The sequence below is a fragment of the Gossypium hirsutum genome, chromosome A13 (genome assembly GCF_007990345.1).
Source record: "Gossypium hirsutum isolate 1008001.06 chromosome A13, Gossypium_hirsutum_v2.1, whole genome shotgun sequence".
Taxonomy (NCBI): domain Eukaryota; kingdom Viridiplantae; phylum Streptophyta; class Magnoliopsida; order Malvales; family Malvaceae; genus Gossypium; species Gossypium hirsutum.
Window position 1 is genome coordinate 94,150,631 of NC_053436.1, and position 17,336 is coordinate 94,167,966.

A 17,336-nucleotide genomic window follows, 5' to 3' on the forward strand; every position below is an offset into this window, starting at 1 on the left:
AGGTGGAAGATCAAATTCTGGAAACATATATTAGACAGTCTTGACGCAATACCCGTGACAACACACGTATGTGAAGCAATATATTTCTTGATAGTCCATAACCCCATCTTTTTCTTCATAGAAGTCATGATTTTTCATGGACATCTACTATCTAACATTGCACATTTCGCCTCGAATTTCTCCAATCGGGATTTAACAACGTAGAAGTTTACTCTATTCTTTATGTTGTATTGCTTCATTGCTACGACAAAAGCATCTTTAGAGGAGAACTCATTTTCCACTTCTAAATCATCAACATCCAACAAAGGACTCGCATGGTCCGATTTTGTGTGGGAGTTCTGAAAACACCAACCCACCTTCTGCTGAGAGGTCTATATTATGCATGTGGGTCGAAGGTAAGTATGCCCTGAACCGTAGATCTTCTTCGACAGTTTCATTTGAACCTTCATCGCCTGAACCTCCATCTTTTGGTTCAATTGGAACCGGTTCTGGTTCAGAAAATAATGCATTTTCCAAATCATCTAGCCCAGACTCCTAGATTGGATCGTTATTGGTTTCAGTGCCCTCTTTAATCTCAACCCTTCTAGCATGTCCAAGGTTGGATGTCCCTTCACTGGTGGAGGTTGTAGGGAGTACATCATTCATTCCTGTATAGTTGTCGGTACAACCAAAACCACCTGCGAATTGTCCACCAGTGGAACTTAATGTCATGCCCCTGTAAGTGTTCTCGACATAGAACATTGGACTCTCGAAGTTGAAATCAAAACTACTAACAGAGTGTCATGTCAGGGTGTTGACCTCCTATAAATGAGTTACCGTTTACAGAATAAATATAACACCAAAAATACAATAGTTAAGAATGGCAGTGTCCGCAAGTGCACCGGTCAAATTGTAATATAATTTTACAACGAAATACTAGAAGGTCCAGAAGTATTCTGGGGATCATACCCAAAGGAGGATGAAATAAATAATGAAAACGTTTTTTAACAATAATAAGCCTAAATAGTGGTAATTATTTCCTATATACGATTAACCATAAAAATAGATTAAGAACAATAAAAATAAATAAACAACGAAAATAAATAAATAAATAAAAATAAACAAATGAATTAAATTGATAAATCAATCTGGAAGATTAACTTGTTTCAGGGTTTATAACTAACTTCAAATTAAGGTTTTGAGATGGATTAATAACCGATTAACTAATTATTACCTCTCAGCCTCTAATTAATTAATTGATTGGTTGGTGATATTCACTTATTTCTCGACCTTACTTTCGATAATTACAATTTACTCAATTTGACTTATCTTCTGACCTCTTCTAGCTTATTATAACTTGTTAAGGTTGTCAAGCCTAACAATTTAAAAACACATAATTCATACCAACTAATCCTTCTCGAAAAACCCCAAATCCTCTGTTAATCACATCCTTATCCACTTGTTAATTTCCCCTAAGATATTTAGCCACTCATGTTTGTCATAATCTTAACTTCGATTGAATAAATCATATGAAAAATACAACCAATTTGGAGAAGAAAAGAGATTTGAATAATCTTAGATTGAATATAAAACGAGGAACGAAATAACAAATCTCTCGATTGGAATAAAGAAATAAAACGAATGTAAAGGAAAATATAATTGAATACTTTAATTAAATAAACATGTTATTGAATCAAAACTGATTCAAGAAGAAAAACAAGAAAGTTATGAAAAGTTGTAAAGAAAATAAACTACAACTACTTTTAAACTACGAGGATTTTTTTGAAGGCGTTTAAGACGACTTGATTACATTCAACCCTTAATGTCTTATTTATAGAGGTGTTGACAACTCAAATTAGGTGTTTGGCACGTCCTAGGTCTTCATATAAGTTTGATTGTGCAGACGAAAATTACCCCAAAATACTTGGGCAGCACGTCGGCCTTATGTCGCACCACACACCTTGCATGGCGTGACACGACACCCAAATACTATCTTGTCTCGTTCATTTTGTGCTTTGACATCCAGGGAAGCTTGATACATCATTCGACCCTTACTTCCATGTCAATTGGACCTTTATATATCCATCTTACACACTCAATTAAACCAATTAGCACAACCTCAAGCCCATGTCAGCCTATTAGGTCACAACACCTACAAACTATGTTAAAAACACTTATTTTTATTAATTTTCATTCCTAAGGTTTAATTACTGAAAACATAAAATAAAATCCTAAATTGCCTAGAAAATAAGTTAAAAAATCGACATTTTCTGTTAATTCACACCTACAAAAATAATTTAAGAGTTTGTTTAAATAAAGTGCAGATATTTTTACTATATTAGTACATTTTTAATAGAGACAGACAGAAGGCATGAGTTATGGGCGTGGTGAAACAGCGAAGCTCCCAGGACCAAGAGAGATCTTTTTTAGTAGGCCTTCGTCTCAAACAGAACAATAAAGTAAAGAATAAAACCCGAACAAGTGAGCTGGGAGTAGGAGAATCCAGTGATGGCCCAAAACCCTTCAGAATCATAACATAAATGAAACCCACCAAGGTAGAAAAGACAAATAGTAAAGATTGCCAAATCCCCGCTGGAGGATGGAACAAAAATATGGTGGCCGGAAACACTCGAAACAGTGGTTCCATACGCAACCAGATCTGGCATCCTACCCAAAAAACCAGCAGAAAGGATGAAAGAAGTGTCACTCCTCAGGCCCGGTAGTGATTCAAGTATGAAGTGATTGAAAACTTTATGCAAATTCTGCAACTTTTCTGAAGCACAGAACAACATTTTAACCGATTGAAACGATACATCCGAACAAACCAAATAATTTTATATATCAGTGTTAGAGTATATGATTTGGCCTACATTGCTTAGCACTCAAAGTTATTTACATCAAGGGCAAAAAATCATCAGTGTCTCTATCAGACACCACATTTGTGTTCCTTTCGAGTATAATCTGAGCAAACCGTGTTCTTGAAGGATAAATTAAGCGTTGGTGATCATGAAAGCAATTGTTGATATCCACAATTTTGGATTTATCGGTTTCGAGTAATTTTAAGACTTCTTGACTGAAGCATCCAAGTGAGCAGCAGCAACAATGTCGGATGGCAGGAGTTCTGATGTTCTGGTGTTTCAGTTCAACAAATTAAAACTGATAAATCCAATATGAAGAACTTTGTCATAGGAATGAATCTGAAGACAACAATAAACAAGAAGTTGTCATCTACAGATGAACCTCCAAACATGCAATGCAAAGGTGAAGCCAAACTTTATGGTCCGATGATCTTTGATTCGGGCAATCAAGTTTCATTTGACATGCAGCTTGTTAAACTGTTGACACATAATATCAGTTGGTCAGATTCGAATGAATGAATTAATATTATCAGAATGCAAGGGATTTACAACTTCACCAACCTGCAAAGCCATGATGAATTTTCCGAGATATGGTTGTTTCCTGGAATTGAAATCAAGACCTCTACGGAAACTGAAAAGAGGATAAATACAACATAAATAAAAGTAGCATGATGAATGAAAGTAACTATGGATGAACAAAAGGAAGCAATGTAACACAGTATACCAACAAGAAACCTGAAAATTCCCATACCATGCACAATCATTCACTGTGAAATCAAACATTGAAAATCTAGTTGTCAATCTAATCACTTCTCAGCGACAGACCTTCAAGAAAATCACAGGACCATTTGTATCACAAAGCAGCCTATAATTAGAGAATTATACTTCTATACAACATTAGTCTTCATAGTGATGACCAATTACAGGAATTGGCTGCCTGTAACCTAGACCAGAAGCCATCATTTGAAAATGTGATACCTCCAGATCCTGCAGTGCTCGGTCAAAGATGACACAGCATCAGAATTGACAGGAACGAGACAGATTAAGAAGATTAGGGTTAAAAATTTAAACGATGATTCAATTTTAGAACAATACAAGCAAGTTAAGAAACAACCGTTAGCTATACAAGCTCATAATCATGTAACCAATGCCAGCAATAAGACAAAACAAGAGCATGAGCATTTACCGTCTAAACTCTGAAGTCCTGCAAACAAATTACTGAGCTAGAATGAAATTTTTGTCAGATGGCTAGAGACAAATCAACAATAGTCTTGACATGAACAAATGCCGCTTTTGAAGTGATGGAAACAGTTTGCATCACGAACAACTATCTCCTGTTTTATGACACCAGAGACAAGCTTCATAAAATCATGGCAGTCTTCACATATGTGCAAATTTTTGAATATCCGAATTGTTTTCACAGGGTTGATGCTAATAAGAGCAAAAGCAAGAGCTAATCTTTCATTATGATGAAAGAGCTGTTCTAATTTTTCATCATCACCGACATCATTGAGTATATGATCTGTCTTAGGCACATATCCTGCTAAAATAGACTTCTCGACAAGCTCCTTCAATTTTATATAGATCTCCCCGTGTTTTGGATGACAACCATCAGTGGACCTGAAGATGTGCACTTGACCATTGACCATCACCCAACTACACCCAGGTTCTTTCTTAACACCACAATGGGTCATCAATGCTCTGACTCTTCGGACATCCTCCCACCTACCCTTGGCAGCAAAAATATTTGCTAGTAATATGTAATGGGAGGCTATACCAGGATTAAGTTCGAAGAGTTTCTCTGCAGCACTTTCACCAAGTTTGTCATTTCCATGCATTCTACAAGCCCCAAGAACTGTCTCCCAAATCAAGGGATTCGATGTAACCTTCATGTCCTTGATAAAACTTTTAACTTCATTGAACTTGCCAGCTCGACCTAAAATATCAATCATACAGGCACAATGCTTAATTGTGGGTACTATTCCAAAAACATTGGTCAGGGAATCAAAGTACTCTTTCCCTTCAATTACAAAGCCCATATAACTACAGGCAGATAAAACTGCTATGAACGTAACCTCATCTGGCTCAAGGCCTTTGTCTAACATCGTCCTAAAAGTTTCTAAAACCTTCAATCCTTGCCTATGTTGCAGGTATCCAAATAACATCATGTTCCATGATACAGTATCTGTTGACACCATGCCCTGGAAAGCAGCTTCAGCTTCTTCTATGCATCCACAGTTAGCATACATATCTACAATTGAAGAAGATACAAACACATCACCTGAATTCCCAGCCTTAATTGCCATTGAATGAAGCAGCTGCCCATTTTCTAACATCCCCATATTGGAGCAACTACTCAAACAGGTAGCAAGAGTGAAATTATTGGGTGTGACACCTTGCCTTTGCATATGATTGAAGCACTTGATAGCCTTCTCTGAACAATCACTTTGAGCATAACCAGCAATTAATGCAGTCCATGAAAAAAGATCCCTCTCAATCAATTGAGTAAAAAGTAGCTCTGCATCCGCCAAGAATCCATTTTTGGCATACAAGTCAATAAGAGATGTTCCCACTAAATTATTATCCTTTAGGCCATTCTTTATTATATGGGCATGCACTTGATGTCCAAATTTTATATTTAAAAGATTGGAACAAGATCTTAAAATGCTAGTAAATGTACAGATATCAGGCTTAAAACCTTCAGCAAGCATCTTGTGAAAGATACTTGGTCCTCGATCACAAGTTTTACCATTATGAGATCCAGAAAGAAGAGAATTCCATGATGCTGAATTCCAAAAACTCATTTCCTTAAACACCTGCCAACCATTTTGGACTGACCTGATTTTCATATACATTGCAATAAGTGCATTGCTCAAAATGATTTCAGATTCAAATCCATGTTTAAGTATACAAGCATGAACACCTTCACAATATAACCGATCACCCAAATTAGCAGCTACACCAGCAATAGAGGCAAAAGTGTGCTGATTGGGGCTTACCCCTTTGCATCTCATTAGAGAAAACAACTCAGCTGCCTCTTGAATCTGGCCTTGCTCATCAAGGCAGTCAATCATTGCACTCCAGGCTACTATGTTGGGTTCTTGAATCCTTTTAAAAACCTTAAGAGTATCCTCAGCCAGTCCACATTTTGAGTACAAATCAAGAAGGCAACAACCAACAAATTCATCATGCTCACACCCGGTCTTAATCACCAAAGAATGTGCAATCAAGCCCCATGTTAAGTTTACCAGGTACGTACAACTTTTGAGCACATTTGACAAAGTAAACTTACTACACCTCAATTCAGATTCCGTCATCCCTTGAAACAAATTCAAAATCTTTCCTGCATCGCCCTTTAGAGCATATCCATTAAGCAATGCATTCCATGATACGACATTCTTTTTATCCATGAACAGAAATACTCTCTCTGCCAGTTCCATCTGACCACATTTCGCATAAAGATCAACAAGAGAGGATCCAACAAAAATATCCAACAAAACTCCAACTTTAACACCTTCCCCATGCAACAATGTACCAAAAAACAAATCCAAACTCAAAGAACAAGCTTTCAAAGCGGTCACTAAGCAATGCCCATTTGGCAGAACCCCATCTTTCTTCATAGAACAATACAAATCCAACACATCATATCCATACCCTTCATTAACCAAACCAGAGAACAGAGCGGTCCAAGACACAACATCTCTTTCAGGCATTCTATCGAGCACTTTACAAGCATATCCAAAGACCCCACGTTTTGCATAAGCATTAACTAAAGAGTTCCATAAATGCAAATCAGGGTCAAACCCTTTTTTTATTATCTTCCCATGAACAGCTTTGGCTGAACTCAAAGACCCTTTTGATGCACAATCATGTAGAATCTTAGAGTAAAGCTTTAACCTTTTAGTTCCTTCAAGCTTTGTTTTTTCTTTGAAAAGTGGGACTTTTAAAGATGGGTTTATCTCTTCTGTGGCAACATGGGCACTAAAAGAAGAAACGAACTGAAATGAGGCCGAAAGCAACCTCCTGGGGAATTCAATGACAAGATGGTTTTTTCTTGTGGACAAACATCGAAATACAAGTGATTGAATAAGCATTGAAACAAAATAAAAAATAAAAAAATAGCTTGGGGTTTCAGATTTCTTTGTGTAAAGATATAGAGTTTGAAGCTTTTATCTCGCTGTTACTTGAGATATACCTGGGCTGGGCTACTCATGCAAGTACGAAGTATCACTCGAAATCGCAAAAATTTAGATAAAAATATTAAGTTAAGAAAAATAGATTTGAATAAAAAATATTAAATCTATTTAAAAATATGAGTTAAGTTTGGGTTTGAGTATTTAAAGTTTTTGATTCGATTCATTTTTAAATTTGTAATATTTTATATTATATTATTTTATATATTATATAATTTAAAATATATTAAAAAAATAAAACTATACTAAATATATATTATTATTTTAATATAAATATTAAAATAATATTAAGATGACTATATTAAAAAATTTTATAAATAAAAGTATATAAAATTATTAAACAATAAAATAAAATAAAATAAAATAAATATTTTTAAAAAATAAAAAATAACATGGGCCAGCCTAAAATGGACTTGGATTAATTTTTTTATAAATATGGACGGATTTGAATAAAATTTTAAATTCATATTTCGAACTAAACCAAACTTAAACAAACATAAAATATATTAATAATATGCTGAAGCCCAACCAGATCTGGTTCATGAACAACTTTAATAAGATAGCTAGGCTACTTGTACTTGGTCGGCATAGGTAGAAAATGAGAGTACTTTCTCTCTTTATTGCTTGTAACAAAGCATGCTTTCAAATGGTTTTTAGGCTTTGGTTCCAAAACGACGCGTACTTTCGAATGAAACGTGCTTTATGATATTTTTTGGGCATTTATAATAGTATCAAGTTCTATTCCTATTTTGACATTTCTAATTTTTAGAGTTTTAGGCTCGATTAGAAAGGGTTTAGAAAAAAATTTTAGTTATGAATTGGGTAAAGAACCAATAGGCGATGCTTGGTTACAATTTCGAATCTGTTATTATATGTTTACTCTAGTTTTTGTTGTTTTTTTTATGTTGAAACTATTTTTTTTATCCATGGGCAATGAATTTCGATGTATTCAGGGTACCTGTATTCATAAAAGCTTTCATTTTTGTGTTTATCTAAATTGTTGGTTCAGTTTATGCATGGAAAAAAGGAGCATTAAAATGATCTTAATTCCTAAATATTCAGATAATAAAAAGAAAGAAAAAAGCAAAAATACTAATAACATTGGATATGAATTCCATCGAATTTCCCTTAGTTTACTTTGATCAAGGCTTGAAGTAAGGAGTTTGTATTGTACCACTTTATTTGGACTTTGGTTCTGTTTGAACATATCCTTTAAGTAAAGAATTTTGTAAAAGTCTGTTTAAAAGAGAAGTTTCCTTAAAATTTCCAAATATATATTTTAATAGGCTATTTTTTCCCGGACCCAAACCAAATTAAATAAAAATAAAAATTACAAGTCCATTTTTTAAAAAAAAAACCCTAAGCCCAAATTACAAGCCCATAACCTAAACTAAGTTTCTGTAAAATAAAAAAAATCCTAGCCTCCAGCGTCGCTGCCCTCCACGTGAACGGGCACGACGCTTGAGGCCTAACGGGCTTTTGCTGTCATTTCACCAAAATGGCAAGGGCACGCTTTCTGCCACCGTCACTAACTACTACCTGCAAAGAAAAAATGGAAAAGATAGGAATAATAGAAGCAGATGCAGGAATAGTGACAAAATAAAAAATATATGTATTTTAAACAAGTGTAAAATGACTATAAAAGTCAGGGAATAGATTGTATTAAAAAAAAGGGATCGAAATCGAACACAAACACACAAAAAAGGCTGGTTCTTTTTGTTTTTTATTTTATTTTCAAAAATAAGTAATAAAATAAAAAGGAAACTTTTTACCTTCATTGTCGCTGCTGTTGTCTCCATTCGTCTCCCTTCGTTTTGAAAGACCGTCGGATCCTCGGGGATTCGCTGAAAGGTCGCATTGGAGAGACCGAGAACCGAAAGGTTCCTTTGCTTTTTTGGTATTTTGGTTTTTTTTTTGGGGGGGGATTTTGGCATTAGATTTGGGTTGAAGAAGGTAAAATGGCCACAAGGGGCACTTTTTTTTATGAAATCTGACCACAGGAGACGGCGGTAGCCATCGCCGATGACCGGTGGCCGCGGCGGATGGACGGCGATCCCCTAGGCCGGATCTAGCCCCTTTTCAGAGAAAACAAGAGAAAAATAAAGTTTTTTTTATCCTGTCTCAAATGAATTTTTTTGGTTTTTTTTTACTTAAATAGGGCGCCTATCGTTTTGGTCGGCATTCCTAAGCACCAAAACTACATTGTTTTGAAACCCGACCCAAGATCAGATTGATCCAACCTAGGATCCGCATATTTTTTCTTGAAGGATATTTGCGCCTTTAGTCTTCCGCATTTTAGGTTGTTTTAATTTAGTCCTAATTTCACTATTTCTTCTTTTTAAAAATTTTTCCATTCAATTTTATCCCGTTTTCAATTAAGTCCTTGGTTCGTTAATCTCCTGGAGAAAGGAAACGTGTCCTGTGGGTCAGGATAATTTCGCATTTAGTCCCTGTGTATTTTCGCGCTTTTCCTTTTAGTTTTTATTTACTTATTTTATCATAATTTATACTTTTAACTTCATCTTCATTTTGATTCAGTCCTTGGTTTATTTAATGTCAATTCTTTCATGAAAGTTTTTATTTATTTATGTATTTATTTATTCATTGATTCCTTTATTCTTTTTGTATTTAAAGTTTATAGTGTTCTTTATATTTTTATTTTGCACATTTTGTTATTATTATTCTCATTATTATTACTGTTATTATTTATTTTCATTATTTTTTAAATTTTTAATTTTTTATATTATTATTTAATTGGTATCAGAATTAGTAATTATAATGATTATTGTCATTGTTAATTGGTGTTTTATTATTATAATTATATCATTGTCACTTACTAGCATGGTATTTTTATTTTTTTTTCGTATATCATTTTAAGAAATATCGTCGTTTTACCAAACGTATAGAAAATACTCAAAACTGAGCTAATATTCGTTATTTTTGAAATTTGAAGAGTTATGCTCCTAACTTACGGAGTATAGCATCTTTTAAAATCGAAATAACCTAATATCCTATTTAAAACAACGAAAAGCAAGATTTAAATAGCTATTAAATGGTGATTATTTTAGTTTTCGAGAATCGAATGCGTTGTGTCCTAACTTACGGGACATGATTCTTTCTTCTCGATTAACTTGAACGTTCGTTTTTGCACGATGCATAAAAAAGGAAATTTTTTAATCGAAACAATATTCATTATTTTTGGAATTAAAAAGAGTTGTGTTCCTAACTTACGGAATATGGCTTCTTTCTAAAATCGAGATTGTTGAATATCTACTTAAAAAAAAAGATTTTAGCATTTGTTCTCGTTTTCAAGGATTTAAGGCATTGTGTCTTAACTTACGGGATATGATCCTTTCTTCTCGATTAACTTGAAATAAGCTCCTTTTTGTGAAAACTAATTTAGTTAAGGGTGTGTTCTCCGTTGCTTTTGGGATGAACTTTTTCTAAAAAAAAGTGATTTTCTCTTAAAAGCAATGAAGAACACATATCATTGGGGCAACTTTTTTAACTTTTGGGATGAGCTTTTTTAGAGATGAAAAAGCAGTAAATTTTAGCTTTTTCAGCCAAAAAACACTTTTGGCTGTTATTTTACCTTTTTAACCTTACTTTTTGATTTAAAATGTGTTTGATGCTATTATTTGTGTCCTCTTTCTTGGTTATTTAATATGAGTTTTACAAATGTGTTAAAAACATTAATTAAAAATAAAATATATTTTTTAAAATAATACAATTGTGTCAATATCTAATTACAAATATTTAATTATTATATTTAAATATTTAAATATAGTTTATATATTCTAATTAATTTAATAAATAATTAATATTAATTACTTAGAAATATTTAAAATTAATATTATATATTAAAATATTAACAATAAGTTATAATAAATTATTTTTATATTTTACTAAAATATCATAATATTAACTAATTTGAATATTATTTAAATACATATTTGTTACTTTATAATATCATGTCTAAAATGGACATTTTACTTTTTAAAAGCACTTTTTAACAGCAATATCAAACACTTAAATTTTTCCAAAGCACTTCTCAAAAGTACTTCTTAATAGCACTTTTTAACAGTACTTTTCAAATGTACTTTTCAAAAACAATGAAGAACTGGCCCTAAATAACTTCTTAATAAGGGATTGTATTTTAAATTCTCTTTAAATTTTTAATTTTCGACACTAAAGACGTCAAATAATTAATTAGGTACCAATTTTGGAAGTAACGAGGGTGCTAATCCTTCCTCGTACGTAAATGACTCCCGAACCCATTTTCTGAATTTTTGTAGACTGAAAATTATTGTTTTAATAAATCAAACCTTTTATTAAAACGATCGAATTACGAGGTAATCTGATCACACATTTTATTAAAAAAGATCGGTGACAACTCCCACTTTCGTTTTTTTAAATAAGTCGATTTTCAAAAAAATGGTTTCGACATATATATTACATAGATACGTACAATCTGTGTCTCAAAGAAATTAAAGGCTAACAATGGTCTTTCCAAGCAACCATAAAACAAGCGATAACTCAAGGCCAAAAATGGTGTGGAGTGTGCTCCTATCTAGTACGAACCCATAGATTGTAATCCCAGCTCGATTGTTCTCAAAATAAGTCACTGTCATCAACCAAGAATGAAACAGACCAATATCATCATGCAACTCAACACATATACTACTTTTATGTTCATGTTGACATTGTAACAACCGAGTTTCAAGACGTCTATCTCGAGTCACCCTATGCATCAGGATCTAGCCGTCACTTCCAAATACACTAAAATCCCGATAGGCAATGAGAAGGAAATGTCCTAAAACCCAATCGTTACATGTAATGTTCTTCGGAGTGACATTATTACCTAGAGCTTGTCTCTTTTGGAATGAAAGGGTACTATAAGCATAAGATGGGATCATCTTGTTGTTATCTATGTCATCTTCATCACCAAGGTCATCTCCATCGTCCGATTCACCATCCGTACCCACATGAGGGAAAGGTTGATGGCTCTGAATGACAGACGGACTCCTCGGCATATCATCTTCGTTCGCATTGAGTGAATCTAATGTTGCACAAGCATGCCACTTTGCCGCTAGGCATGTAATAGCTTGTGCTTTGTGAGTTATTTTCGTTGCACTTCGTAATAATATACAGAGTCCAGTGAGGAGAGTTATAGAACACAACTACAACAACAAAAAGGGCACTCATCCAACAATGTGTTAACCGTTTTGATCCGAAAATCTCATGTATAGATAAATGAACACTTACAGCAAGTTCTCCAGCTTTATAAAATTTCAGTGCAGAAGTAGCCTTTGTAGTGATAAGCAAAGAAGTGAATTGGCTGCCAGTGATCAAGATTAGGCAACATATTATAAATGCGCGATATCGATGGCTGATGATCCTCAAATGCCTCCTGATCCGCAGGTGTTCGGACAAGACTGAACCAACATCAGAGTCAATTTGGAAAACCTGAGCAAAGTCGCGGAGTCGGAGAACCTGGAGGTTGCAAATAAGGTGGAAAAGAACACACACAAGGAAGAAGACAGTCGTCCGGTAAAGCCACGAGAACAACTCCGTAATTCAGGCGACCGTGTCACTGAGCCAGACAATGCCTAGGAAAGGAATTTGTGAAGCACCTGAGGCATACCACCATACTTTGTACGCAGTCTCAGCTATGAAACATGGAAGAACAAAGACTGCTACAATTTTCAGTGATCTCTGCATATATTATACAGTAAAATTCAATCACAGTAATCTATGAATTGAAAGTTTTTTTCAATATCATCCAAAAGGAAACAACCTAGCATTCTACATTTTCTTGTAGCCATCTGAAATTGAAATTCTCAAAGGAACTGAAACTAGAAAATTCTAAACATTCTTACCTATCAATAACTAAAGATTCAGACAACACCAAAAAAAAAAAAAACCAGAAATTCATTCAAATCCACATACGAAAATTATTCTAAAAATTGCAATTTAAAGAAACAAAAAAAAAAAGGTCATGAATTTGAAGGGAAAGAATGAAAGAATACTTACATTGAGCTGACCAGTGTATCCTTTCCTGACAGCTTCACTTTCAACATAAAGCTTATCAAAAAACAAGAACCGTTTCAAACCGTATGTCTTGACAAACCTCGTCAAACAAACAAAAGACAAAGCTGAAACACTGCTCAAAGACAGCTGAACCACCGAATCATAAGGCCTTGCATGTTTAGCATCACAAGTGGAACAAGCCAACCAAAAATGAGACACAGATGGGACAACAAGCCCCAAAAATATGAACAAAAACCAAGACAAACAAGTTGTCCAAATGTTTGATTGATCAACACACATCCATTTTAGGTATGTTCTAAAGCTTTGTAACTCATCTTTTGCATGAGATATGCTTCTTGTGAACTTCTTAGTCACATCATCCACCAAAGGTTCCATGGTGTCTCCCATCAAGGGGATTTGTGGGAGAATTTGAAGAGTTTGGGGGGAGGGGTAGGGGTATGGGGGATTTGTAAGTTTTGTTGGATTTAAGAGGAGAGAATGTTGTGGTCAAATCAGAGGATAACAAGTGTTGGAATCGAGAGAGAAAAGAGGACTTAACTTTTCTTCTATTTTCCAGGAAAAAGTTTTGGGAAAAATCTATCAGAAAAATTATTTTCTTTTTTTTCCTGGTCTTGACTGTACATTAGAATTATACAATTATTTTATAATAATAATTCTTAATTGTGATTTTCTGTCTAAATCTGACGTTGGTCCTCAGATCAAGCAGGCATTGTTGAAATTATACCTGAAAATTAAACCATCAAATCTAATTTATTTACATTATATTATTTTTTATTAAAAATTTATCAAAAAATGTTGATTTTTAAAAAAAATTACTGGATTAAGTTGATTTTTAAAAAAATTACGAGATTAGGTCGAAAAAACAAAAGCACTTCCAGTTAAAAGCGTATCCAGCGGATTTAAGAAAAAACGCTTCTAACTAGAAGCGTTTTCCATAACGGCTATCCCACCCCAATGGCCAGAAATCCCCAACGGCTCCCCCAACTCCAACGGCAATTTCAAAGCCGTTTACCCCCTACGTCTCTTTTCCCTTCCTATATAAACCCCATAAATTCTATTCTTTTTCAATTCAATCTCATCTCAACTTTCTCTCACATTCTCAATTTTCTCTCAAATCTCTTTTAAAGTTCTCTCAATTCTTTCTTGATTCTTACTCAAATTTTATTCCTCTCTCAACTCTCTTTTCTTATATTAAAATTTTAATAAGATTTTCTTAAATTAATTTTTTTTTGTATTTATTGAAATTAGTAATGTCAAAGTCTCTAATTCGCTTGGATGACAAGCACATTTCAGTCGATTAATTGCAAATGATAAGACGTTTTTTTATTATATTTAATCTAATTTAATTTAAATATTTTGTTATTATACTGAAATTTAATATTTTGTATTTTTTTATATATAATCGGAAGATCAGATTTTAGAGACATATATTCGTATTCTACCCGTTCCTCCACCGTCTTTAGTCAAACCATATTTGAGAGATGTGAGATTTTTGCACGTAGCCCGTATGGGTAGGGGGTGTAAATTTGACCCCACACTTATAAGCACGTTGGTGGAAAGAAGGAGACTTGAGACGTACACATTCTATCTTCCATGCGACGAGTGTACTATCACACTCAAGGACATGCAATTACAACTCAGGTTATCGGTGGATGGTTCGGTAGTGACTGGGTCAGTTGTCGCGGCCGATTAGAAAGATGTATACGCGCAACTTTTAGGAAGGGTCCCAGGCACGATTTATGGAGCTTGGATAGATATGAATTGGTTGAAAAGAAAATTTGGTGGGCTCGATGAGGAATCAAATGAAGTTTAAAGAGAACAACACGCTCGGGCGTACATCCTTATGATCATCGGGGGTCTCCTAATACCTGATAAATCATGAATTCTTGTCAATTTAAGGTGACTGCTAAAACTCGTAGACTTTAGAGAAGCGAGCGAACTTAGTTGGGGGTCAGTTGTGTTGGCAACATTGTATCGAGAGATGTGTCGGGCTACGAAACCACAGAAAATTAAAATCGGTGGTTAGATGCTACTGCTACAATCATTGGAGTGGTACCGGCTTCCATTTTTACGTCCTTGAGTGGACTGCCCTTATGCATTCCCACTCGTAACAAGGTTAAATTCATTAGAGAATATATTTATGATAATAAAATTATTTATATTTTAAATTATCGTGTTAACATATTATTTCAATAGATGAAACCATGGGTCAAGTTATGTGAGACCGCCGGAAGAGCTTCAAAATATACGACTTATGTTAGATCAACGACTGAAAGTGTAAGTATGTGTTTTTTAAATTTGAATTATATAATATTAACGTATATCTAATTAATAGTATATATAATTAAATTTTTTATTATTTTAATATAGTTTGAGTAGACGCCATACTCCGATATGAGAATTCAAGAATGCATCTCGTCTGAATTCTTGATGAATCCTAACATCTGGCACTTGAAGGTGCCACTGGTAGTATACACTACGGTGGAGATGCACGAATTAGATGTAGTTATGCAGCAGTTTGGGTTTAGGCAAATGATTCTGCCGACACCCCAAGACATCGAAGATCTACACCATATTGACTTGCGGGGGAGAACTGATGAAAATTGGCCCACATTTCACGCGGAATATATCAATGTTTGGAACCATAGGTACAACTTTTTACCTAGTCATGAACTCATTATCGCTTGAAAGTTAGCCTACGATTCAGAGTACATGTCATTGTTTAGACGTCATGACAAGCCATATCTACTAGTGGAAGAGACGAAGGGTAAGCAACGTTATGAGAAGAGACCACGATGGACGCTTAGGCATCCAAGGTTTGGAACAGCTACCGCGTTAGATCCATCATCTACACCAATGCAAGGATAGGCATTGATGGCCGCACCACCCCCCGATCAGTACGGCTCGACTTATTCTGATGCTTTCACTAACCCCATCATTTTTATACAAGCACCATATCTTGTACCACATTTTTTTTGTTTCTACATCAACTTCAGGTATTATTTTTGGACCACCACCTCTATCCCACACATATTACATGCCGATGCCATCGACATTTTAGACAACAACGATTCCGACGGTAACATATAGGCTTTCTATATTTGGGGCACCGGTCGGAAGTCTGATTATTTTGCCATCGGTGTATGAGACACAATATGGTTATACGCCTATGTTGATGGTGTCTCAAACTCCGGGATCATTGTTCCACCAAGTTGGACCATCTTCACAACTAGTTGTGTAACTGACCTTTTTCAGTGGTGTCAAAAACAGTGGTTTCGGGACCACAATTTCGATGAGTGAATTATTATTTAATGTCTAAAATATTATATTAAGGTCATATTAAATTTGCATTAAAAAATTTTGATATTTAAATGGTTAATTAGATAAAAAAGACTAAATTGTAAAAGGTGTAAAAGTTGAATTGTATTAGTTAAAAGGGTCAAATGACTATGAAATTTTAAGATAATGGACTTGAATGATAAATAGACCATTTAATTAGTTAGTGGATAGTTATGGATAATTTTTTATTGAAAATTTGATAATTTTTAAAGGTTAAAATAGTAATTGAATAATTAAAAGAAAATTTAAGTAAAGAAAGATGAAACAAAGTCATCATCTTCTTTCTTTCATTTTATTTCAATCGAAAATCCATGGGAGGAGAGCTTGAAGTTACGGCTAGAGTTTAATTTATGCATGTAAGTGAATTCAAGCTCTATTTTTATTGATTTTTATGTTTTTGAGTTCGTTTTAGTTTAATCTAGCTAGCCTGAGGATTAATTTGCAAAAATGTTAAAGATTAAGGGAATTGCCATGGATGTTTTTGAATGAGATTTGATGTTATTTGATAGATAATGAATCCTTATTGTAAAATAAACATGTTTTGTTAAGTGATTTTTGGTGAAATTACATTTAGGGATTAAATTGTTAAAAGTATAAATTCATGGATTTTATTGTGAAATATTAGTAATAATAGGTTGTTTCAAGGTCCCTTGTAACTTTGGTTAAGTTGGATTTAGATTAAAATGGTTAGATTTTATGTTATGAGCTTATGGACTAAATTGTGAAAAGTTAAAATGTTAGGTGCAAATTCATAATTTTCATAAATATGAATTATGGATTAAATTGAATTCTAGAGGTACTTAATTGATTGAAATTATTGATTTAGATCAAGATAAACCACAATCGGACTTAAATCGAGGAAAAGCTAAAGTTTCTAATTAGTTTGACTTTACTTCTACGCCCTAATTATCGATGT

The 17,336-nt window shown here is 34.0% G+C and overlaps 1 protein-coding gene, 1 long non-coding RNA gene and 1 other non-coding gene across 5 annotated transcripts; all 3 read right to left on the bottom strand.

Moving 5' to 3' along the window:
• Window positions 1–2,793: 2,793 nt before the first annotated feature.
• On the bottom strand, window positions 2,794–7,068 carry LOC107894367 (pentatricopeptide repeat-containing protein At3g24000, mitochondrial). Of its 3 annotated transcripts, none has more exons than XM_016819649.2 (4): window positions 4,024–7,068; window positions 3,589–3,824; window positions 3,399–3,468; window positions 2,794–3,314 (listed from the first exon to the last, which is right to left on the bottom strand). In XM_016819649.2, exon 1 carries the CDS (start codon window positions 6,929–6,931, stop codon window positions 4,097–4,099), a length of 2,835 nt encoding a protein of 944 aa, XP_016675138.2. In that variant the 5' UTR covers window positions 6,932–7,068; the 3' UTR covers window positions 2,794–3,314; window positions 3,399–3,468; window positions 3,589–3,824; window positions 4,024–4,096. The 3 variants fall into 3 exon arrangements, with proteins under 3 accessions (XP_016675138.2, XP_040941232.1, XP_040941233.1); XM_041085298.1 differs by having other exon boundaries at window positions 3,663–3,824; window positions 4,024–7,019; XM_041085299.1 differs by lacking the exon at window positions 3,589–3,824 and having other exon boundaries at window positions 4,024–7,020.
• A 1,214-nt stretch (window positions 7,069–8,282) lies between these two features.
• LOC121212480 (uncharacterized) lies at window positions 8,283–9,154 on the bottom strand. The gene is made up of 2 exons (XR_005907720.1): window positions 8,803–9,154; window positions 8,283–8,569 (listed from the first exon to the last, which is right to left on the bottom strand). It is a non-coding gene; the product is annotated as an uncharacterized lncRNA (long non-coding RNA).
• A 2,271-nt stretch (window positions 9,155–11,425) lies between these two features.
• On the bottom strand, window positions 11,426–13,508 carry LOC107918875 (uncharacterized). The gene is made up of 4 exons (XR_005907721.1): window positions 13,064–13,508; window positions 12,296–12,745; window positions 11,892–12,210; window positions 11,426–11,654 (listed from the first exon to the last, which is right to left on the bottom strand). It is a non-coding gene; the product is annotated as an uncharacterized protein (transcript).
• Between the last annotated feature and the right edge of the window lie 3,828 nt (window positions 13,509–17,336).

Excerpts from the sequence above, each read along its gene's own strand:
- LOC107894367 (XM_016819649.2), bottom strand. The coding sequence starts at position 6,931 with ATGCTTATTCAATCACTTGTATTTCGATGTTTGTCCACAAGAAAAAAC.